The 24171-nt window shown below is 39.8% G+C and overlaps 5 protein-coding genes across 6 annotated transcripts in view; 2 read left to right on the top strand and 3 right to left on the bottom strand.

Annotated features, from left to right (window-relative positions):
• The window catches only part of fam32a (family with sequence similarity 32 member A), a 139984-nt gene extending 132183 nt beyond the window's left edge, over positions 1 to 7801 (bottom strand). Inside the window, exon 1 of the mRNA XM_072438018.1 lies at positions 7794 to 7801. The gene's annotated coding sequence lies outside the window, so the exon portion shown is untranslated. The remainder of the gene's footprint in view (positions 1 to 7793) is intronic.
• On the bottom strand, positions 655 to 2831 carry pole4 (polymerase (DNA-directed), epsilon 4, accessory subunit). The gene is made up of 4 exons (XM_072438467.1): positions 2450 to 2831; positions 1699 to 1783; positions 1574 to 1615; positions 655 to 837 (listed from the first exon to the last, which is right to left on the bottom strand). The coding sequence occupies exons 1-4, from the start codon at positions 2696 to 2698 to the stop codon at positions 824 to 826; spliced, it is 390 nt and encodes a 129-aa protein (XP_072294568.1). The 5' UTR covers positions 2699 to 2831; the 3' UTR covers positions 655 to 823.
• Positions 6778 to 10819, top strand: LOC140353441 (serine/threonine-protein kinase NIM1). Its single transcript, XM_072438012.1, has 4 exons — positions 6778 to 6922; positions 8158 to 8457; positions 8937 to 9208; positions 10044 to 10819. Exons 2-4 carry the CDS (start codon positions 8292 to 8294, stop codon positions 10794 to 10796), a joined length of 1191 nt encoding a protein of 396 aa, XP_072294113.1. The 5' UTR covers positions 6778 to 6922; positions 8158 to 8291; the 3' UTR covers positions 10797 to 10819.
• Positions 10820 to 14956: 4137 nt separating this feature from the next.
• Positions 14957 to 17661, bottom strand: ccl25b (chemokine (C-C motif) ligand 25b). Of its 2 annotated transcripts, none has more exons than XM_072438362.1 (5): positions 17514 to 17661; positions 17112 to 17191; positions 15272 to 15389; positions 15084 to 15198; positions 14957 to 14999 (listed from the first exon to the last, which is right to left on the bottom strand). In XM_072438362.1, the coding sequence occupies exons 1-4, from the start codon at positions 17537 to 17539 to the stop codon at positions 15084 to 15086; spliced, it is 339 nt and encodes a 112-aa protein (XP_072294463.1). In that variant the 5' UTR covers positions 17540 to 17661; the 3' UTR covers positions 14957 to 14999. The 2 variants fall into 2 exon arrangements, with proteins under 2 accessions (XP_072294463.1, XP_072294464.1); XM_072438363.1 differs by having other exon boundaries at positions 14984 to 15012.
• A 1831-nt stretch (positions 17662 to 19492) lies between these two features.
• gclm (glutamate-cysteine ligase, modifier subunit) lies at positions 19493 to 23847 on the top strand. Its single transcript, XM_072438891.1, has 7 exons — positions 19493 to 19828; positions 20308 to 20370; positions 20945 to 21029; positions 21130 to 21186; positions 21278 to 21480; positions 22266 to 22380; positions 23412 to 23847. The coding sequence occupies exons 1-7, from the start codon at positions 19697 to 19699 to the stop codon at positions 23579 to 23581; spliced, it is 825 nt and encodes a 274-aa protein (XP_072294992.1). The 5' UTR covers positions 19493 to 19696; the 3' UTR covers positions 23582 to 23847.
• The last annotated feature ends 324 nt before the right edge of the window (positions 23848 to 24171 follow it).

The raw sequence follows: 24171 nt of genomic DNA, 5'->3' as shown, positions 1-24171 counted from the left end.
TCGTTTACATCAGAAATCAATCAATCAATCAATCAATCCATCCATCCATCCCTGTACCGCTGGTTGAGAAGCACTGTTCTACAGTTCTACTATTTCATTCTTAATTTAGAACCAAATTTGTCCATATTTTCAAAGTTTGGTCAAGTTCTTGGTCAGAACTACAGGAGCAAATGTATAGTCTTATTTTAGCCTGTAAAGCTGGTGGTACTCATGTTTTCCTCCTGGTACTTGGGGTCAAAAGTAACTGTAGCAGTGGTAAAGTCTCAGGCAGACTAAGCAGGGGTTGTACAATTCACTCCAGTTGTATTTTACACCACTAACTAGAAAATTAAATGAAGTCTTTATAAATCTTTACAGAACATAATATTTATTGCAGAGCAGCCTTGTTTACATTGCAGTAGAAAATATTGTTACTGTTAATAATTGCTATAACCTATTGAGGCTCTAGATCTATCTACATGAAAGTGTAAAGGATAGAGGATAGGAGAGCTCAGAGGGATGAGGTACTACAGTAACTTTAGTCTTAGTCACATATGGTACCTTTAGTGTTAATTAGGCGTCTATATTTGCAACTACTGAAAACCCTAGAATCAGGACCTTGGACAGCGGTGTTTACTTAAGTCATAATTTTGAGCATGAAACAAACAAATCGATAAAAAAACTTAAATTTATTAACTTGTACAGTAATTCAGTACCAAACAAATATTTACAAACATGTACAATTTGCCATAAAAATTAAAAAGATAATCGTTTTGGTAAACATTTCAGTTTTGCATCCACAGAAAAATAAATCTTGACTGCTGGCGTATACTTTTGATGGTGCTTAGTCTAACGTACCTGCAAAACATTACAAGAATGTATTTACAAGGAGCCAAGGTGAAAACTACAAACATATGATTGCAGTTATATAAGCTTTAACCTCCCACTTCACATGAATATGTCAAGGTTAAAGGACAAATATTAAGCATTATTTGTATCGTTATTTGCCTTTGAACATGACCTTGAGTTTGTATCTCATGTTTGGCATCTCATGTTTTAGAAATAAAAAAGGGGGAAAAAAACAACAAAAAATAATAACATTTGGGTCACTACTTTTCCCCCATGAATAGCAGAGTTTTGCCACCATCTACTGGCAGCAGTGGAAATTACACACAGTTTAAGATAAACATGGATCCATGATTTCGGCGCATTTCAAGCTGCCTCTCACTTCCAGGTCTCAGCATGCAGTTGTATTGATCGTGATTGGATGGGACAAATTCACAGAGTCAGATTCTCAGAGCCACGTCACAGATTGAGACAACGGAATTAATTGAGGAGATTCACAACAGTGACTCTTGGAGGGGAGAGGATTTTCTAAGCAAGATTCATCAAACTAGCATGAATGAAGCTAAATGCTTCTCAAGGTCTGTTTTGTTAAAACATAGTTAAAAGCTCCAAAAAGTAAATGTATCTAAATATGTGTCCTTTAAGTCAAAAATGTGCCAATATGTTGTCAAAATGTATAATAGGAGTGAATAAAATCAAATTATCCTAATAATTGATTTGTGATAAAAAAAAAAAAGGCAAAACTTACCTTCAAGAAATGCAAACTCATCTATGGCCTCTATTGCATTGTCTAAAAAGAAAAGAGAATAGTTCATGGATGGCAAACTGAAAATTGCGTAAGGAGCAAAACGTGTGCACATTGGAAAAACTTACCTAAGTCTTTTCTCTGTAAAGTTTTACGCTTTCCTTGTTGGGCATAAACCATGGCATCTTTGGCAATCATCTCAACAAACAACTCCTGGATTAAAAAAGAAAAAAAAAAGGTATGTGATCTAGAAATTAAATCTGAACATTAGATTTGTTCCCCATTCATAATGACATCTGACTCATATAAACTAGTGCTCAGTTTGGTTACTTCAGACAGTGGAGACCCCAACTGGTGGAGAAGAGGAACTCAAGAGTTCATGGGATGCATGCGTGTGTGTTTACATGACCATCAATTATGTTTTCTGTAGTTATTAGTTCAAAAATGAATGTAACAAAGACAAAATGAAAGAGCAAATGTTAATGATTTAAATAATTCCTTTACAAATTTCAATGATTCCAAATACTATACATTAAATTTAAATTTCTAATGCCTTTTATATCTGTGGGGGGTGTAGAAATGCCCAAGCCGGGACGGGAGTGGAAAATTAGCACTGGCTATAAACTTTGTATACATCACATCGGCTACAAGTTTTGTTGTGTAACTATGCATGATTGCATTGTCCCTGTTAAATAAATAAATAAATAAATAAATACAACTGACACGTACACCCGGTGTTTTTGATGACCAGATTTATTTTTGTAAACACAAACCCAAAACCTGATCTAAGGTGGTCCACTAGTCGTCCTCACATGCGCTATCATAACATTTTAACTCAAAAGGAAGTGCTAATCACAGTTACTACATGGTCATTATTACCGTGGCCTTCGCGATGATGAACACGGACTCCTGGCTGGCCAGAGACACGTCTGGGTCGGTCTTCATGAGCGCCTTGATGCGGGCCAGAGGCAGTTTGGACAGGCGGCTGTGGCTTGAGGCCGACACGGGCCCAGGCTGAGGCGGGCTGCCCTCTTCCTCTGCCTCGGCGCCGCGGGTCTCCTCCTCAGTCCCGCACCGCTCCACTTCGAGCTCCGCGGGGGCCACGGGCGATGCTAACGTAGCTGCCATTGACCAGAAAGGCCGTCTCAACAAAGTACTACGTAAAAAATAGACCAAATTAAGTGTTTATTTCTGTGCATGACAGAATTAACCACAACAGCAGCACTACGCTCCACATGTGCTTCCGCGTTTTGAGACATGGACGCTCTGATTGGGTAATCACTATAAAACCACGCCTCTTTCTCTCCCGCCAAGTTTTTTATGGCAGTTGATTGGATGCGCTCATAATGCGCTTTAATAAAGCTAAAGGTGGAATCGACGTAGTTACCAACACACATTTCCGGTGGCCATTTTTCGACTGTAAAATCTACTCAAAAACTAATGAACTTTGCAATTACAATATTATCTTAAATATGTTGACTATTTTGTACTTGTAATTTATCTAATGTCCATGTTCTCCCATACTATTGGGAAAATATTGGGGAAAATAATTTCTGGCAATATAAAATCTTATAAGTGGCGTGAAGTAATCAGGGTAATAATCTGTGGTTATGTCCATATTGTAGGTTTTGGTGGGACATGGAGGGACCATAACCTGCATATGTAAATATGTATAATCCATATACTCTATATACAGTCAATGGGAGGGATGGACTCAGAAGATTTCTCATTTGGTGCTTCAGCACCACTGTCTGGACTGAGCTTTATGACCCACATGGGGAGGACATCAACACCATCACAGAGTGCATCACGGACTACATCAACTTCTGTTTTGAGAACATTGTTCCCTCCCGGACGGTGCGGTGTTTTCCAAACAACAAGCCATGGATCAACCGTGAACTGAAGGCTCTGCTGAAGGAGAAGAAGAGAGCCTTCAGGTCAGGGAACAAGGAGGAGCTGAGGACTGTGCAGAAGGAGCTGAGGAGGAAGATCAGGCAGGCTGAGGCCGGCTACAAGAGGAGGATGGAGGAGCAGCTGCAGCAAAAGAACATTCAGGGAGTGTGGAGGAGCCTGAAAACCATCTCGGGCTTCAAAATCCCCCCTGCCCAGACAGAGGGGGATCTACAGTGGGTGAATGATTTAAATGCTCACTTCTTGAGGTTTGATCGGTCACCCGCCCCTCCCCCTGCACAGCTGCATGCTCCCTCTTCCACAGCTGGACAATGCCCTGCATCTGTTCCTCTTCGCTTATCTGCCCCGGACCATCAGCTCCCCACTTCGCCTGGACTCACCCATCCCCCAGCACACGGTCCCCCTGCCAACCACTGACTGTCACAGCAGCACAGGAGAGGAGTGAGCTGAAGAGGATTAAAGTGAGGAAGGCAGCAGGACCTGATGGCATCAGCCCCAGGCTCCTTAAGTCCTGCGCAGATGAACTGTGTGGAGTTATGGAGCATGTCTTCAACATGAGCCTGAAGCTGAGGGTGGTACCACAGGTCTGGAAGACCTCCTGTCTGGTACCTGTGCCTAAGACACCGCGCCCCAAAGACCTCAACAGCTTCAGGCCAGTGGCTCTCACGTCCCACCTGATGAAGACACTGGAGCGGCTAGTCCTGGACCACCTCCGCTCCACCGTGAGCTCAGCCATGGACCCGCTGCAGTTTGCATATCGGTCTGGCATCGGAGTGGAGGACGCCGTCATCTCCCTGCTGCACCGCTCTCTCTCTCACCTGGAAAAGCCTGGCAGCTCTGTGAGGATTCTGTTCTTCGATCTTTCCAGCGCCTTCAACACCATCCAGCCGCTGCTCCTGAGGGACAAGCTGGAGACGGCTGGTGTGGAGTATGACCTGGCAGAGTGGATCCTGGACTACCTCACAGACCGACCCCAGTTTGTGAGAGCCCGGAACTGTGTGTCTGACACTCGGACCTGCAGTGTGGGGGCGCCCCAGGGCACTGTCCTCGCGCCCTTTCTCTTCACCCTTTACACTGCAGACTTCAGACATGACACGGACAGCTGTGTCCTGCAGAAGTTCTCTGACGACTCTGCCATCATCGGACTCATCACGGACGACGATGACACGGAGTACAGAGGACTGGCGCAGGACTTTGTGGACTGGTGTCAGCGGAACCACCTCCTCATCAACGCGGGGAAGACCAAGGAGATGGTGGTGGATTTCCGCAGACGCCACCCCACTGCCCCCTCACCAGTGAACATCCAGGGACGGGACATTGAGAGAGTGGACTCATACAAGTACCTGGGTGTTCATCTGAACCACAAACTGGACTGGACTCATAACACAGACACACTGTACAGGAAGCTCTACCTCCTGAGGAGACTCAGGTCTTTTGGAGTGACAGGGCCACTCCTGAAGACCTTCTACGACTCTGTGGTGGCATCAGCCCTCCTGTATGGTGTGGCTTGCTGGAGCAGCAGCATCACAGAGAGGGAGAGGAAGAGGCTGGACAGAGTCATCAAGAAGTCCAGCTCCGTCCTGGGCTGTGCTCTGGACTCGGTGCAGGAGGTGGGGGACAGGAGGGTCCTGGCTAGATTCACATCTATGCTGGACCATGAGTGTCACCCCCTGCAGGACACTCTCTCCGCTCTGGAGAGCAGCTTCAGTGAGAGACTGATCCACCCTCGATGTGTGAAGGAAAGGTTCCGTAGGTCTTTCCTTCCTGCTGCTGTCAGACTTTATAACAAAAACTGTTAGTACTGAACACTCGCAATACTGACCTAACCATGTGCAATTCTGTCATATGTGCAATTGCTGTTGGAATTCATGTGCAATTCATGTGCAATTACTATGAAATTCATGTGCAATCTATGTGCTGTCGTGACACATATTCATGTGCAATTACTGTCGTGATCACATGCAATGGTATTTATGTATTTATTTATTCATTTGTCTATGGGAGTTTTTATTTATTTATAGGAGATCTTCTACTGAAAGTGTTTTTCAGACTTCCTATAAGTGATCTGTTCTGTTCTTCTGTATCTACCTCTGTATCTACCTGCGTTGCACCAATGAAATTTCCCCATGTATAAAAAGGAAAAGTGGAACATGCTCTATATAAGTGGGATGAGGAACATGGACCTAGGTGCAAATCAACCAAAAGAGGGCCAAGTGGTCACCACCATTGACACAAAAATGTATTCTACATGTTATTCTACATAAAATATAGACCAGTGTAATAATTTTAGGGGGAATGCTTATTTTCATACTCATAGAGAGATGTCCTGGCAGAGACAGGTCGAGTTCCCTGCATCATTAGGACCACAAATGTTTTCATCAAATAATTTTACAATCACAAGATGGCCACCACAATTGCCACGGCAACAGAATACATTTCTCTCTAGTTTTATTACCCAGTGTTAGGTCTCATCCACTTTGCACCAGAGTTGGCTGATCATGAACAACAACCAGCAGCATCTGTTTGCGTGAACCAAACTCTGCTCTTTAAAAAAGAGATAAAAAGAAAAACCTATAAGAGATGTGCTCCTTTAGCTTTATGTAATTGTGTTACAATAAGATAAGACAAGTTAAGATAGCCTTTATTTGTCCACACAATGGGGAGATTTCGGTGTTGCACGCAAGTAGGTCCAGAAGCAAAAGAACAGATAAAATTATAAGAAGCTTTAAAAGAAAACCACTCTTAATAGAAAAACTCTTATAAACAATAAATAAATACAGCCTAGTGAGGTCGTAGACAATGTAACACAATTACATAAAGCTATAAGACTATTTTACGCCTTGTTTTCATGAGTGTAAATTCAAATCAAATCAAATCAATTTATTTTTGTAAGGCCCAAAATCACAACAACAGTTGCCTCTGAGGGCCACAGGGAGAAATGAATCAACAATGTCTGTGGTGGCGATGGAGTCAGACAATGTCTGTGGTGGCGAGGGACGATGTCCCAGGGTCCTCTGTCCTTAGACTCTCCTTCTCGGCCAGGAAAAACTACAAAAAAACCTCTTTGGGAAAAAAGCGTAGAAACCTGGAGGAGTTCCAGTGAAGGAGAGATCCGACTCTCACAGACGGACAGACGGACACAAGGAGACTGGATTGAATCAGTCTGGACTCCCTGGGTGTAACTTATTGAGTAAGTGCCTGAACGTTGGAAGAATTCCCTAAATTAAGAGATATGTGCAAGTTTTAACGGTAAAACTTGACATGCCTTAAGAGTTATTTTTAAAAGCATATGCGCAGCATTTCAATCATAACCTACTGTCGATTTATCTAATGAGACATCTCAGCTTGTGTTAATAGGATTGAGGGCTCTGAGACTCACACGCTCACTCACTGTTAGGCCTGGACACGGACGGACAAACATGAAGGACCCACATCTGCCAGGTAAACACTGCTTTTATTTGTAAAAGAGAAGAGGTCGTATCGGGTGGACTTTATTATGTATTAATTCATGGATTTAGAAATAATAATAGAGTGAAAGTACTTCTAATCAAACAATAGAATAATACATGGGGGGGAAATGTTTTAATCTTTAGTAAAGATTGATTATGATGACGATGATGAGGATGATGACATAGGTACAGTAGTAATCACTTTTCACTGCTATGGACCTGTGTAAAAAAAAAAAGTAAAGAAAAAAGACATACCTTTATCAGGGCAGTATTTTGCCAAAGTCTGAACTCACATCCTTTTATTGTAGCTGTGAAAGTAAAAAGTAAAAGGTGTTGAGTGTAATTCTGGGGTACATCTTGGCCCCCACTACAGACTTCTGGAGGGTCCTTCTACTGCATTTGGCCCTGTGCAAACCTTTATCCCTGATGCCACAGCTTATCAGACCTCAACTTGTCATGAAGGATTCTAAATGTTTGATTCTCGATTTGTTACAACAGAGTGAAGGTGTTAAACTGTCTGAGGCTGTAAAAAAAGCTGTGTACATTTGAGCGATCCACTAGTACAGTGTCTAGAAGAAGCTAATCCTCACCACTTTGAGAACTGACCTAAAGCCAAGACTATTTTAACACACAGCAGCAGGTCATTCATTGATTCTAGACCACCATTTAACCTACAACTACACAATATTTCAGTATGATGGGAAAATAGCCCCCTTTGACCTATTGTCTGACGTTTTGCCCCTAATAAAAGGAAGCTCAGTTATTTTGACCTTTATTTCAAAAACTGAATGACAGGAAAGGACGAAGTTTCCGGCTTTTGTCCAGCAAAATTTGCCAGGACATGTTAAATAGTCATTCATTACAGTCTTCCAGAACATCATGTGATAAAACGTTTCCAAATGCAGCAGCTCAGATTTGAAAGCATTACAGAATCACTGCATAAACATGTTTTCTTAACAGTGTTGTATTTTGAGGATTTAAAGTAAACTAATCCTTTTATAGTCCTGGATATTTATAGACAGTTGGGGCTTTATGTGATATTCCGGTTAAACTAGAGCAAGTGAGTGGCCACATATAGTGGGAGGTGTTAACAGAAGGTCAATCCACTTATCCAATAGACCTTTACATTATGTTTACTGCCCCTCCCTTTAACCCTGCACACAACATACACGTACAGCAGTCGGTCCAGACGCCTTCGGCAACTTACTTAATTAACCTTTCTTTAAGGCATTTCACACTGACTATGGTCCAAGCAGAAGAAGGCCACAAAGGAGCCCAAAAAGGAGCCGGTGGAGGTGGATAGGGGTGCCAGACCGGCCCCTGCGGCTCTGGGTGCTGTGCCGCTCACTGAGGCAGAGAGGATGAGGCAGTCTCCGTTTGAGAGGGTCATCTATGACCTCGCACACAATCAGAAGACCGCCAACGAAACCATGTTGGGACGCCGCTTTGGATTCTATGAGCTGAGAGGAGAGATCGGACAAGGAAACTTTGCTAATGTTCGACTGGGGATCCATGTGCTCACAAAAGGTCAGGGTATATTAATGTACTTAAAATGCACAGCTGAAAAACATATGGGCCTTTAATGTAATTGGCGGCAACTGATAATATAATTATTATTTAGTACCTGTGTTTATATACTCTGTACTTTTGTTGTTTAATAGTCACAATATGTAATGTTGGATACATAAAACATGATAAATTATGACTATGGGTACTTTCCCACTCTATATTAGCAGATAAAGGGCAGATATATTTAATTCTTGTCTAATTCTGTTAGAAAGAGTAAGAGAAAGAGATAGAAAGAATTCTCCAATACTAAGTACTGGCTCAGTTATCTCTGACATTCAAAATATAAATTGCTAAATTATATGATTGATGATGATGTCTTAACTATGCAATATATTATTTTACCCATGACAAGTCGTTTTCTTTTCTTTACCTTTGTTAAAGGCTTTATGATTTTGTGAAATGATTTAGATTTTTCATCTTTATATCCAAATGTTCAGAGAGAGTTGCTGTCAAAATCATGGACAAGCTGCGCCTGGAGAAGAAGAGTCGGTCGATTTCAGTGTCGTCTGAGATCAACTGCATGGAGAAACTGTGCCATCCAAACATAGTGCGCCTCTATGAAGTTATAGAGACCAGCAGGAAGCTGTATTTGGTGATGGAGTATGGCAGTGGCGGGGACCTGTTCTCCATAGTCACCAGCAGGGGGCGACTCAACGATCTAGAGTCCAAAAGGATCTTTGCACAAGTGGCGTCTGCAGTCAAGCACATGGTGAGAAACAGTGTGGTTCTAATCCCTGCAGGCTCAGGTCTAAACTGTGTCCCATGTGCACTCACGATGGCAATTGTATAAAGTCTTTGAACATTTAGGGAAGCTTAGTTTTATAGCATCAATCACATATTTTCTTACACAAATTAGAAAACCATTGTATTGTGAGTTAAATGCATCTTTCAGAGCAGCTGCATAATCGCTGCAATTCATTAAAAACATTGTAGTTTTCCAATGATTATTATTTAATATTTGTTTCAGGCCGAAGTCTTTATTTGACAAGACAGTTGTAGCGTGAAGGGGGAGAGAGCGGGTATAGACAGTCATCAAATGTCGAGGGATGGATTCAAACACATGACGCAGAGGTGCAGAAACCACACATGTGCAACACTCTTAACCACTGCACCGCCACTTCTGTTTTTCTCTCTTTGTTTTTTAACGGTATAACCTAAAACACACACTTTGAAGACGTACAACTACAGTAGGTAGCGGTAAAAGCACCTTTTCAGTTTGCTACCAACCGCCATTAAAAGCAACACAACAACAACAACAACAACAACAACAACAACAACAACTGCACCACCAGCTAAGCACAGTTTTTCAATTTTAAGATTGAAATAATCAGATTAGTGTTTAATATATTACATGTTTTATTAACAGCTGGTTAAAAACTAGTTTATGGCATCAAACTGCTTTCAAACTGCAAACTTTTTTACTGGTTTAGTGAAGACATTTTGATTATATTTAAAATCATCATGTTCTATTATAGCGCTTTGCAACACAATATTTGTATCGGTGCAGGTCTGTGAAATAAAAATACTTTTCATTTCTTTCCCAGCATGAGAACAACATCGTCCACAGAGACCTCAAGGCTGATAACGTTTTCTACACCACCAGCCACTGCGTGAAAGTGGGCGACTTTGGCTTCAGCACCGAGAGCGGCCCCCAGGAGCTCCTCCACAGCTTCTGCGGCTCTCCTCCGTACGCCGCCCCAGAACTGTTCAAAGACCAGGGCTACGTCGGCCGATACTCCGACATCTGGGCTCTGGGCATCCTCCTGTACTTCATGGTCACCGCCACGATGCCCTTCTCTGGAGACAGTCTGAGTCGACTAAAGCGCTGCATTCTCAAGGGAGCGTACACCATCCCTGAATGTGTCACGGAGGGTTGCCAGGCGATCCTTAAAGGCATGCTTCGACCAGTCCCCAGTGACAGAACTCCCATTGCACAGGTTCTTAACAGCACGTGGCTCTCTGAAATCGAATGCCTGCCTCCATTCGCCATGTTACCCCTTTCTCCGGTCCACTTTGGTCAGGCTAACGCCGCCCTGTGCGTGGAAGAGCAGGAAGTTAAACGTTTATTGTCAGATTTGGGTATTGGGCCTGTTCACATTCAGAATAACACCTGCTCGGACGGTAGGAGCCCCTTGACTGGTACTTACCGGATCTTGCTACATCGGGTGCAAAAGAGGAGGTCTATGGAGGCCGCGGGGTACACAAAACTTCAGCCCGATGAGTACAGGAGGCAGAGGACGTGGTCCACAACATCTTTAGACAAGCACAACCCAACAGCTGTTTGTGTTATTCTATGAAAAATCTAAAGCACTTTACCTGATTTTGACTAGTAGGTTCTACAGTAACTCGTCCCTAGCTCTCACAAACCCTTTGGCACATTGATATTATTCACAAACAAAGTGAAAACTGGGGTGGACCACCAAGCGTAGCCAATCAGAGCGCTGCGTTCAGGTTATTTCTAAGTACTTTATTATTAGATGCAGACAGTGCGCAGTGGTCTCATTTTGTCACAATGTGCTGCTTTAAGGAAAATGTATTAATTTATCAATTTGTCCCTGTGAAGGATAATTTACTACTCAACATACAATCATGGTACTGACTTATGCGTTCACAGCATTTGAGCCAAATCCCACACCTCCTCATCCAGTCAATGCTGTGGTTTCCAGGTGAGTGAGCCTGACCCCAACTTCTCTGAACACTGGAAAATAAGTCCCACTCAAGTTGGTGAATGTTTATGTAACCGTGCACGCTTTTATCTGGAAACCTGGACGCTCTCTAATTCAACTATTGCTTCTAACTCCAATCAATCTAATTGGAATTACAAATAACAATATATATTTTGTCAATGTGGCATTCGGCTGTATCATTAGCAGTTATCAGTTAAATGTGTATTTCACACAAATAACACCTGGTGCTATTATCAGTTATAACATCCTTTAACAATAATCTCTTTGAATATTGAGAGTTATGTAACACTCTGAGTTCAGGCCTGTCATCGTCGTATTACTTTAGACATGATCTCATGACGCACTTCATTCATCCCTCAGTTTACGAGCGTAAGCATCTTCATCGTACTTAGACGAAGGATAAATCTCCCCATTGAATTCAAGGCCGTGGCTAATCTTCAGTATGTTCACAAACATTAATATCTATCAATCAAACTACATGGTCAAAAGATGTTTTATGCCACTATGGAGTAAGACTTTCTGATGTTTTTGCTGCTTTAAAACAATAATGCGTCAAATGCCTTTAATTAGGATTTAAAATATTAAGACATATTTGTAATTATGAATTGTTTTGCACACTTGGCTTGTTGTTTTTTTCTTCTTTTGGCCTGTACGTTTTTACTGCAAATGTGAATTTGTTTGGCAGTCGTCATAAATAATAAAAAGTTTTGCACATTTATTCTAGATTCTGTAATGTTTTCACACAAAAAGACCTTTTGATCATGAAGTAAATTTTGCATGCTCCATTTACTTACCAAAGATGAAATATCACAGCCTCGTGTGGTGTTTTCAAGGTTTTGGAAAGTTGACTGATGAGGAATTATGATCATTCTTTGCATTTGTGAGAGTGAGAGAAGGCAGTAATAAACATAATGAGTTTACAGGATGCTGGAGCTTGTAAACACCTTCTGTAATTGAACTATTGCGTGTAATACTTCATTTCAAGCAAAGGTTAATTCATCACCGCCCGCAACAAGAATGCTCGGTGTGTGGCACAAGCAGTTTATCAGTGTTGGGATCAGGGCCAAGACGTCGGGCTGTTCAAACTCGTTGCACAATAAAACACATGAAACACTGATAAAAGACATATGGTTTGTCAATAATGTACGTGAAGGAAACGTGTCAAAGGTCCAAATAACAACACAGAGCATCTGCTTAAGCCCTTATCATTAGGGCTGGTTTTCCCTAAACTAAACTGAAATGACCCCTGATTAAAACTGTTTCTGAACCTGCTGGAATAAAAACAAATGTCTGGGCTCTTTGTGAAGCTGAGACTTTGGGGCCTGATTGACTCTAATTATAAGTGAAAATGAGCGCTGCACAAAAACTATTATAATTTTTGGGCATAAATAAAAATAAACTAATATTTTTTTTTTTTATTAATGCACAAAACAAAACAAAATCCTGGTGGAATCCATTTAAAAGGCATCTGATTCTTTCTTCTTCTCTTCTTTGTGGGTTTGGAGGACAAACTGAGCCTGATTCTTCTTAATCACTGTAAAATATTGTTCACATTATGTTCAGAATTGTTTCACAACTCACAATTAAATATAAAAGTACTGTAAAAGTATCTGGTTTGGCATAATGTAAAATTAAAATTTATGAATTGTGTTGATCATAATATAATCTGTAAATGGGTGAAAAAGGTGTGATTTTGACATCCTAAAATCTTGTGATGATTTTAGATTTGATTATTTGGCGTTGATCCAAAGCAAATTTATAAATACATTAGATTTAAGATTATCTATTTAAAATGTACACATTCACACATTTAACTTAAAGTATTTCAATGTAAAAAAGGCACTTCAAAGTCAAGATGTAAAATATTATGGCAAAAGTTTGTTTTTGTTTCTCCACAAAGCTCTCAGCACAGACAAAATAGTTGACGTTTGATAATAATCTTAAATCTCAGGATCTTGTGATGGGTTGAATTGAAAGTAGCTCCTTGTCCGCGCAGACTTCAGCTCTTGTTTCTCAAACGTTGTGTAAACACTTCATTCTTTATCCTGACCTTAGCCGTGCCCTTTAGACTGCAGCCTGGCCCAGGACTGACAGAGTTCAAATGTGTTCTTAATTGTACTTGGAACTGTGAGCTGCAGATGAGAACAAATCCGTTCACATCATAAAACGTGTAGAGAAATGTTGCAACGTACCAACCACTTTCTCGTAAAACAAACATTGTTGCCAGTCATTTGTAGCTTGTAATTCTGTAAAAGTAAAGGTCTGTTCGGGGGTTTGTAACTTGAGCATAAGACCATATTTACATGTTCTGTCCATGAGCAGCCTCTTTATGCTCCACATATAACCATTGAACCAGAAATGTTTAAGAGATTAGATTTCTACAATGAGAACTGACAAACTTATGACTTATGAGTTCAGTCTGTCAAAATATTACCTATAGCAGAATTAACGGTTATATATTGTTATGGTTATGTTACATTATATAAAGAATGTGAATAGAATAAACTGTCCCACTAGAATTTGTGGCACTTAACTTAACTAATAAATTGGTTGAAAACATTTAGATTTAATCCAGCTGCAAATCAAGAAGAGACAATCATCACAAATGTCATGTAAAATTATGACAGATTACAATTTTTAAAATAGGCTAATGAACTAGAACAGATTATTTGTTGTTGACTGAAGAAATAAATAAGCTCTAGTTAAACTTCAGGGTTAGTGAATAATTGAAATAATTTGCTCTTTAATTTTACTTTTACACTTTTGTTCAAATCAGTTTTTTACAGTGCTGTTACCGGCCAAACAACTGTTTTCAATCAAAAGCCAGTTTTGTTTCTTGTGAGATCTGGACTTGACCCAGTTTGAAGACCACCACAAAATCCCAAGCAGCTTTGTGTTCACACAAACTAGCCACTCACCTCACAGATATGGCCCCCTCAAATACACAAGAGTTCAGAGTGTTCCTAGGAGGGCCACATTTTACTATACTGACCATGTCAAAGAAATAAAATACAATGACTGAGACACAATCTGGAAATGTTTAGTTTTCCTACAAGATCCTCCGACAAGAAGTATTATCAGACCCATATGTATTCTGTAGAACAGAAGAAATATGTTGTATTTTCCACAGAAGTAACCTCAAACTGGCCCCAGTGAAGCTGTTTTTGTTTTGTTTTGGCTGAAGTTTTTATCCTTTTGCACATATGATGGATTTTATTTGGTAAATCGTCACGAAAATGTGTGACGTCTCATGAAACAGTTTTAACCAAATACATTGTCCCTCGTTCGACTTATTCATTGTTCATTGTTTTATGTCGCACCAAATCACCAAGACAAGTTCCTATGTTTGTGAATATTGTTCATTGACAATGGCTATAAACCCTTTCTTATTCTACCCAAACTCCAACTAAACAATAAATTAACTATTGAGTATTTGGATACCTTTTTTGTCAATGTTGCTTCTTTATTTTTCATAGAATCACTTGAATACACAAATATGTATATATATATATTTATTAAAAAAAAAATTACAAATGGAAACATTCTGAAAATACAAACGTCCCACCTCCATAACGTCACATTTAAAAGCTGCCAAACCGTGGCTCAATCTTTTCAGTAATATGCAGCATCATCGCTATGACCCTTAATATTTGGAGATACTCAAAGTAACATAATGGGTTGCTGTAGTGATTTACGTTCTGTGTCAGCGAAAGCAAATTCCTAATCTGGACGACTATAATCCAGCCCATGTGTAGCAGCGTGATATACGAGCTCTGACCGTGCCTTCCTCACTCTCCTGTATCCTCCAGCGACCTGCAAACACACACTTAATGACCCCCCACGTCAACATAAAAATACTGAGCCATTTCAGAACATCAATTTGCAACCTTTTTTCACCTAGATTACGATCTGATTCCTTCTGTCCACAGCGTTCATCACATCTTTGACCCACTTGTCTTTAGGATTGGCACAGACGGGTTTGAGTTCGCCTTCTCTTCTCTTCAGCAAAAGCCTACAAAACACAAAGAATAGTAGTAAAAACTTGGCTAAGTAGTTGAAAGGACGTTGGGATGTGCTAAACTCACAGTACGGCCCTGATGTTGCAATCGCCATCTGTTTCCTGCATCCTGTAGTCCTGGATGCTCCTCCTCGCGCTGGACTTCATCTTGCGCACATACTTCAGGCAGCAGTTCCCAAAAGAGCCTGAACGGTGGAGACAGTTTGGACAAGCACTTAGCAAAAGATAAACTTCCTCATCAAGCACGTGCGATGACAAATTATGGAAGAAACCGTTGTCCAAAGGAAGGCTGTGGTCCAACACGACAGCCGTCTTAGAAAGGCCTTTTCCCAGTCTCGCCTGCGTTATGGATCTATTATATATATTATATGCCTGCTTGTTGGGTGGATTTGCTCATTTGATTGTTATTTAAGATAAGATATCCTTCATTTGTCACACAATGGGGAAATTCCACTGTTGCAACACAGATTAGACACAGAAGTATGATAATAAAAAAACAGATAACTTATTAAAAAAAACACTCTGATTAAAATAAACTCTTATATGAAAAACAGTTGTTACTTAAACTCTAGTAAACTTATTGCGAGTGAGTTTATTTGTGGCTTGAAGATCAAAAACGGTCAAATGTGGCAATGTATTACCCAAGTTTGACCTTTTGTGACACATATTACATCATTGTTGTCCTTATATAGTCGTAGCAGTAAAGAAGAAGCAACATTTTCATTGTCTTAACTCTTTTTGAGTAATGTTATTAGATGGGATAAGAGTTTGACCTGGACGTTAGTCGCAGCTTAGTTTGTTTTGTGGATTTGTTAATTGGATTCTCGTTCCTCTCTGTCTTTTTCCGTCTGCATGTGTGAGTGAATCTGAGGTTTAAGGAGCTTAAATGGTTTAATTATGTGGCATTTGGGACCTTTATAAGAGTTACACCTGAATTCCACAAACAGTATTTGAGCACAGCAAACACAACATGTTTGTGTTCCATTTGTCTGGACAGAAAGGACAGTGGCTTAAATACATCCCTATCCCTGGGTAGTACTCTGTTACATGTACTTTAATTCTCAGGGTAGTTTTCTTTTCTTTTTTAGATATATGTCTCAAAATGTACAGACTAAAAAGTGCAGTGAAATAAAACAAGACCAGAGAGAATAAATCGAAATCAGAAGACATATGACTCAAAAAAGTGAGAATATAAGGCACATATAAACCAAAACAATTCTCTTGTTTTCACACATATTGTAGTTTATATTTATGTTTCATATATAAGTTTGGTTACAAATAATCAAAACATTATGTTGACAATTATGAAGGACTTGAACGTCTGAGTTTCTTTCCTTGCTTCTTCCTTGAGTTACGTTTTCTTTTTTGTGTGTCAGTTGTTTGAAAATACCAGATTTTGTGCATTATTCAATTTTTTCTCTTTCCATTATTTTTTTTCTCTTTCCTGGATAGTTTCCCCAAATACTTTAAACTCTGAGTTTCCTTTGTACTTTCTGCCTCATATTATGAAGCAACACATATTCTACACACTATTTTCTTTTTTAGAAGTAGTAATAATGTAGATTTGTTTTTATTTTATTTCTCTGGGGGTTTAGTTTTTAATGTAGATTTAATGTATGTTATGCTTACAGTGATGCAGATGTTTAATTTTAGTTTCTTAACTTTGTTTGTTCTGATTTCATCAACTTCAGTAAAACACAGTAATACACAAAGTATTTCCTGAAATGCTTCCAGTATTCTCCAGTGGACTTTAGTGAGTGTTGTGTAAGACAAAAGAGATTCATGCAAACATCACACTGCATCAAAACAGATTAAAGTGTCCATAACGATACTGATAATGATGATAATGATGATAATGATGCTGATAATAATAATGATAATGATAATGATGATGATGCTGATCTTACCCTGGGCCGCGCTGAGGCTCAGGCAGGTGACGAGCAGGAGCAAAACCACCACTTGGATCTTCATGTTGAAAGCAGCTTCACTGTAACACAAAGTGGAATCAGACACAGGGTCTTAAAGCGCTCGCCCCCCGCACGCTGCCTCTTGCTGATCCCACCATAAAAAGTCCCCTCCGTCTTGGCTCTTGACTTCAAATGTTCCCAATTTGACCACTGAACAAACTGTTTACAGTGTCTTTCGTTTCGCTTACTTAAATACATTCCCCGATATAAACTCGCCTAAAGGTCGCAGTTTGTCTCACGATGTGGCACAACATGCTCAAACACATGTGTGCATGTAAGGTTTATGCGCAAAATTAATCACACATGCATAAGATAAGATTAAAAAAAACATGCAGAATTTACCACTTTCTTGACGTCCAAACTTTCATTCAAAATCTTCTCCAAAAGCCTTGTTCATTCAGTGCGTGTGTTTTCTTATAGTGCAGTGGAGACGTGCCCACCCCCCGTGTTCCTCCTCCTCTGTCCTGTCAACACTTTTACAAGTGTTGGCCCCGTGAAAAACTCGATAACTGCACCGTGCATGACTTTCTCTCTTGTTTGTCGGTTGGAAAAATAAGGTGACTCCATGAACAATCCTCCATCATGTCCATATGACCCTCTCTGTTTTTCTTTAGGCTCACTTTGGATAATTGCTTGTGTCGTCTGGATTATGTTGATCAATCAATAACACCTTCCTGAAAGTCCTTTTGCACTTAAAGGCAGAAGAGTCAGATCTGAAGTTGTTGCGCATGTTTTGTCAATAAGCTTTCAATATTTGATCTGGCATTTATTGACCCCTGCTCAGGCATAATCAACCAATCGGTCAATCAGAACTTTATTTCACACACAACACAATACAAACAAACAAACAATAAAAAACATGTGTAACTTGAAAAACACAGCAACACACCCCAAAATGTCCAGTCTTCACAGTAGTATGGAAAGGTGCAGTTATCTGTGGTTACTTTGTACAGTACATGAGCATGACGAATCACGAATCACATATGAACTGAAGTTAACCGGTTCATTATTTATTTTTGCAGTTTTTTTGTCGGCTCGGGAGGTGGATGTTCCCAAATTTGGGGAAATGCACAGCCGTAAAAGGTCCGTGTCAGCCCCAGTGTTTTGTGCTCAGCTTGATTTATGAAGTTAGACGATGAGGATGATAGTGGAGGTCATTTCCCCAGATGACTCTCTGTGTAAAAATAAGTCTGTTGAAGTGAAATGGAAAAGAAAACTGAAAGTATGTACTTATCAAACGGATGTGTTGTTTCCAAAAGAAGAAGATTGACCAACAATCGCCTCTTCTTTACGCAACAACATCAAGTTGGCAAAATGTTCAACCGAAATGTAGTTTACATGAATGATGGGAACGATTCTGTAGGAATAATGTTTGTGTTTGAGATAAAAACAAATCCACACATAGGCAGGCTTATTCTAAAAGATGTCATGAAGACGCCGCAGAGCCAATATTTGATTACAGTTTATAAACTCAGGGAAAGTGAAAAGAACCTAACAAATCCATGTTGACAAGAGGCTGTCTAATTTGACTTTTTTGTTGAAGTTTTTTTTTGTTATTCTAATTATGACTTAGTTTGGTCTCTGTGTTCAATATTTCTCATTGTTTAACATCAGTCAAGTTGCAGTTTGTGAAAAAGAAAAAAATAACAATAATAGTAGAAAATTACAGAAAATACAACTGAGTTCTAAAAAAGGAACCCCTCTGTCTATGTCATCAATGAGCCATATTCATATCACAAACACAAGAATTTACACGCGACGGACACAACATTAATTTCTAAACAACACAAAATAAAGGTTTTGTCTGATTACATTATTGTTAAATTATAACTACTGTGTAATTTATATGGAATTTGGCTCCAGTTTACATATTTATTTATATATACATAAAAAATAATACATCAACATAATACAAGGCCATTACATTTTATAGCATGAAAAGTAAGAGAAAAAATAAACAACATAACTAAATAAATACAAATTAAGAAATAAGTTAAAGGATTTAAAAAAAAATCTTTAGCTTTACTTTATTTTCATCTTTATTATTATAATTATTATTGAGGATATTTCCGCAGTCTATTCGTTGTTGTAACTCTTTATTATTAATATTATTATTATTACTATTACTACTACTATTACTATTACTATTACTGTTACTATTATTATGGATGTTTTTATGTTTTGTCTTGATGCTCATAAAATGAAATACTGCACTCTAGCGGCGAGCTGTGGAGCTACACCCTACAGTCCAGTCTGATCCCCTGCGGGTTTTGTTGGAGCCGCTCTTCACAAACGGTGGAGATCCAGTGCGTGTTTTCCGGTGAGCTCCGGCGTGGGGCACTCGTGAGCCTCACACACTCAGGTTAGTCCCGTCAGACGACACTCACGCTAGTCATCCTGATTCAGCTTCAACTATTTCAACACTTTATTATCACCGCGCGCAGGTAGCGCTTATACACACGCGGATAAACGGCATTGTGTCTCATTGTGCTGAGTCACGCTCCGGAGCACAGCCACAGAAGCACATGAACGGTCAAAACAGCAACATGAGCGCTAATGCCAAGATGTTCAGCCAAGCCAAAGTGCTCAGACTTCACAGCGGCAACATAGTCAACCGGAATCGGATGAAGAAGTGCCCTTGCTCCCCCAGTGAAGAGGTAAGATCAAATAACACGCGACGTTATCTGCCTAAAAGTTCAAACCTAAAGCAGGCTACGCTGAGATAGCATTAGCTTTACGCTAGCGCAAACACACTTTTAACTCACTCGGGATTAGCTTAACGACAAGCACCACGCGAGACCAAGTTTAGTTGAGTTTAATATGTAACATCATTTTTATTTTCCATCCTTTCCAGGTCTACATGTAACTGTTTCTGTAGATGGTTTACTTAACCCAGTGTCTGATAACTCCAGCTACACACTGTGTTTTAAATAGTTAATCACTATGGCAACGGTATCTTTCTCATCATTCTAAAACCAAGGATTTATGACAAAACCTTGGGAAATTGATCTAGTATTATGTCTGCATTGCCTTAAAATTGCCTTAGTTGTGCATTTTTACCTTTGTGAATTGTAAAGTATGTCTCAAATTACACTGACTGTTCTTATTGTTGTGATAATTGTTGCTTTTGTTTCAGCTTCATGACTGTATTCAGGCCACCGTGAGTGACTGGTTTTCCCAGACCAAGCTGACTGCAGAGGTGTGATATGAGCGTGAACGACACTTGTACTTGACACAACTGAGACAAAGTGCAATGCCTGTGCTGCGTTCCAGTCATCACACTGACATCGACCAACACACTCTCCATTCTAAAGCCGGGCATGTAAAAAGCAGAGTGGTGAACAATTACAGTGGCACTGACCAAACTGAAAAGAAGCTGTCAGAATAAATGTTCATGCTGCACTGGCTGCAAAAGCCCATCAGAAGTATCTGTGGTAGCTCGCCTTTGGTCCAGGGATTAGGTTCAGAAAACGATGTTGACATGCCATCTGAAACAGTTAGAGTAAGCATTAAGCAAGACACAGGTGGATAAAATAAAACTATTCACAGAAAGAAAAAGAAAAGAATCAGACCTGTTTGGACATGTGTTTGTATAGTTTAAACATTTTATCTATATCTATATCTATATATATATATATATATATATATATATATATCTATATCTATATATATATATATATATATATATATATATATATATAATTATCTCTATAACGGGCATTGCCTCTATCTATGTATATAGTCATTGAATGTGTTTCTTCCCTCTTGTGTAGGTCGAACAAGAAACCCTGTACTGCTCCATTCCTGAAGCTACAGATGCGATAACGCCAGAGGAGAGGGAAGAGCTGAAGGTTTCAGGTCATTTTTCACTAATCTAATACAGCCATTACAAATGTAAAAGAAAATGTGTTCTCAATTTTAATCAGTTAAAATCAATAAAGTGATGTTCCACTTACAGCTAAACTGTTTTTATGTGAGTCTGATGAATCTTCAATCAAAGAAGCAGTTAAGATGGGTATGTTTTAAAATGTTCATCTGAATCGCTATCATCTAAGCCAGGACATTCTTCAGTGTATTTTGAGCAAGCCAAATGCTCTGTCTTGCAGCCCGTCAGACACTGGCAGTGTCCCAGCTTGACTCTGTCATAATAGCGCCCCCTGGGCCCCCAGAGGGAGAGACACAGACTCTGGTCCACTTACAGCCGGCCTGGGAGGAGCTGGAGGAGCTGGTGCAGAGCCAGCAGATCGCGGCTATTGGCACTTCTGACTTGGACAAAGATCTGCTGGAACAGCTTTACAACTGGGCTCAGGTAGGAAAGAAAGTTATAACAAAACTGCTTTGCTCTTAAAGCTGGTGTTTTGTAATTTCAATGTCAGTTCCAGTTCTTGCATTACAATGTTAGATGTTACATACTAATCTGATGCATGACAACTCCCCTCTGACCAGTCCATTCCACACTCACTGTCCTCATCCTCATTCTGAGTTGTTTGCAGTACAACATATTACTTTTTAGTTTTAAACTAGTAGTAAAGGTAAAGAGTAGTAAAGAGGTAACGTTTCGGCAATTTTGCCTGACGAAGGCCCAGTTGCCGAAACGTTGCCTCTTTACTAATACATTTTTATTTGCAAGTAAGACAGTGTGGGATTTCTTTCCCTATTAGTTAGCGTCACGCCTTTCTCCTACGCACCTGGCACAGAACCTTATGTGCGGAGCACCGTCTTGATATCCAACTTTTTAGTTTTGTACCACACATCCGCACATGTCCAAACTTCAATTTGTTAATTTAATTATGTCATTATAATCTTTCTAATCTTGCTATATCTTTCCAATCTTTCAATTTCTATCATATTTAGATTGTCTTCAGAGCGCAGTGGGGGGAGGAAGTTGGGGAGGGGGAGGGGGGGTGTTTGCAGTGAGCCTGAACAAAGGCCAGGTGAGGGAATGGGGATTTTCACTAATCTAAGGATGATCAAATGTACTGTTCGTTACTTGCAAATAGTAGTTTTAAGACTTGTTTTAAGTTTTAAGACCAATGGTTGCTTTAAGAAATTAACAAATAAATGTATTTTCTATTTGACATTTTCTTTGTGTAGGTAAAGCCCAGCAGTAACCAGGTGAACCTGGCATCCTGCTGTGTGATGCCTCCTGACCTCACAGCCTTTGCCAAAGAGTTCGACATTCAGCTGCTCACTCACAACGACCCCAAAGGTGAGACTGAGTATATGACTGTGCAGTCAGTTTTTTTTTACCATTTCGGTGTAATCCCTCATTCATCCAGGCGGGATTCCTCATCAAAACAGTTTCAAATTCATCTGATGTTTTAAAAGTCAGGACATTTCGACTTTCACCTGAAAGTCATTTTCAATGTGCGGAGCCGGCCTGAGAAACTCTACTAACCCTAACCCTTTTTACTGCTCTGAGCTGACTAAGCCCTGCCCTCAGGGAGGAGTTTCACTTGAAACTACCTGTCTTTGTTTACCTGTGTTAAGGGCCATCTGGCTGAAACTCTACTACTTCACTGTTCAATCCAGTGTAGTGAAGAAGGCTGTACAGTAGGTGGGACCAAACACTGCACAAAAGACTGTATCAACACAAAAGGCACTCAAGTTCTGGGTTGCAGTCGGCCGTGCATATTCAAAGCCACAAACCACTCGTTTGAAAACTGAGGTGAAGATTTTAAGTAGGGAGAAAAGGTGGTTTGAGTGATGGAGGCAATATTTATGAAAAAAGAGAATCCCTCTTTAAACAGAAATGGCGGTTTAAGGTTTAATTTGCGCTGCATTACAGCAGTGTGTTCTCACCTCGTCGGGTGAGAAAACAAGCCAATCAATGGTTGGTGCTTAACAGTGGTGAGAGGGTTTCAGTCAGGTCACAATAAGACTGTAATGGCCCATAAATGGTTACATAACAGATAGTTTCAGGTGAAAGTCAGCTCAAAGCACTATAAAGTGTCTCAGACCAGCTCCACAGATTGAAAATGACTTTCGGATGGAAGTCTTGATTTTTAAAACATTGTTCAGATGATTACCTTTTTGAAAAATGTTTCTACCTGCAAAAAGTCAGTGGAGCAGTTTGTTTTATCAAGTTATTTTAGAGCAATATTGAGATTTTAAAAATGTTTAAAATATAAATTGGTGATCTATATAGTGATCGACATCGATTTGCAGTAACTTATTTTTCAGTTGCATAGTAATCCTAGACGGAAGACGGTAAATGACCTGTTGTTGTTGTTGTTGAAGAGCTGATGTCGGCAGCAGCATTCCAGCAGGCGCTGCAGGAAGGAGCACAGGTGCTCAGTGTCGCCGACTGGAGGTTGGAATGGGTTCTACGATACTCCATTATTGTCAAGAGCAGAGGCATTATAAAGTCCAAAGGTTACCTCGTCAGTGCAAAGAAGACGAGCCCCTAGCACTGCCCACTGCGGAGACGCCGGGATTAAGCCATGTTCATCATTATGTTCACTTCAAACAACGTTCGCTCAGTGATTGATATCAATCAATTATATTTTTATACCACTATCTTTAATTCTTTTAGACGTAGGACAGAAAAAAACATACTTTAACTCTGAATTACAATTTCACTGGGCTTATTCTGGCCACATCCTCTGTCGTGCAGCTTCGGAAACAGGTTGTTTTAAATTGTTTGTTTCTGTTCTACTACATTTACCTGATTATGAAGTGCCTCAGATTACTGTCATCTTGCTAAATTTGCATTTTTTATTTTATATATATATTTAGGATAAAGTGATACAAAGGCTGTAAATTATTTGTGTGAAGTCCATTTTTATTGCATGACTTATTGTAAAAACATTTTGCATTCCAGTCCTAATCAAACTACTACTGTAAATGTATTGTCTGTATATCATTCTTTATTAAAATCACTAACTGCTGCATAGTTTTGGTTTGCTTTTATGGAATGATATTTGATGGTGATACTAACTAATAATCAGTGGTGGAAAGTAAAATACAAAGTACTGTTTAATGTTTATGTACATTACAT

Source organism: Eucyclogobius newberryi, unplaced genomic scaffold (genome assembly GCF_026437365.1).
Source record: "Eucyclogobius newberryi isolate DKJ021-1_F unplaced genomic scaffold, fEucNew1.0.hap1 SCAF_9, whole genome shotgun sequence".
In the NCBI taxonomy this organism is placed as follows: domain Eukaryota; kingdom Metazoa; phylum Chordata; class Actinopteri; order Gobiiformes; family Gobiidae; genus Eucyclogobius; species Eucyclogobius newberryi.
This window is presented reverse-complemented; position numbering and strand designations above follow the sequence as displayed.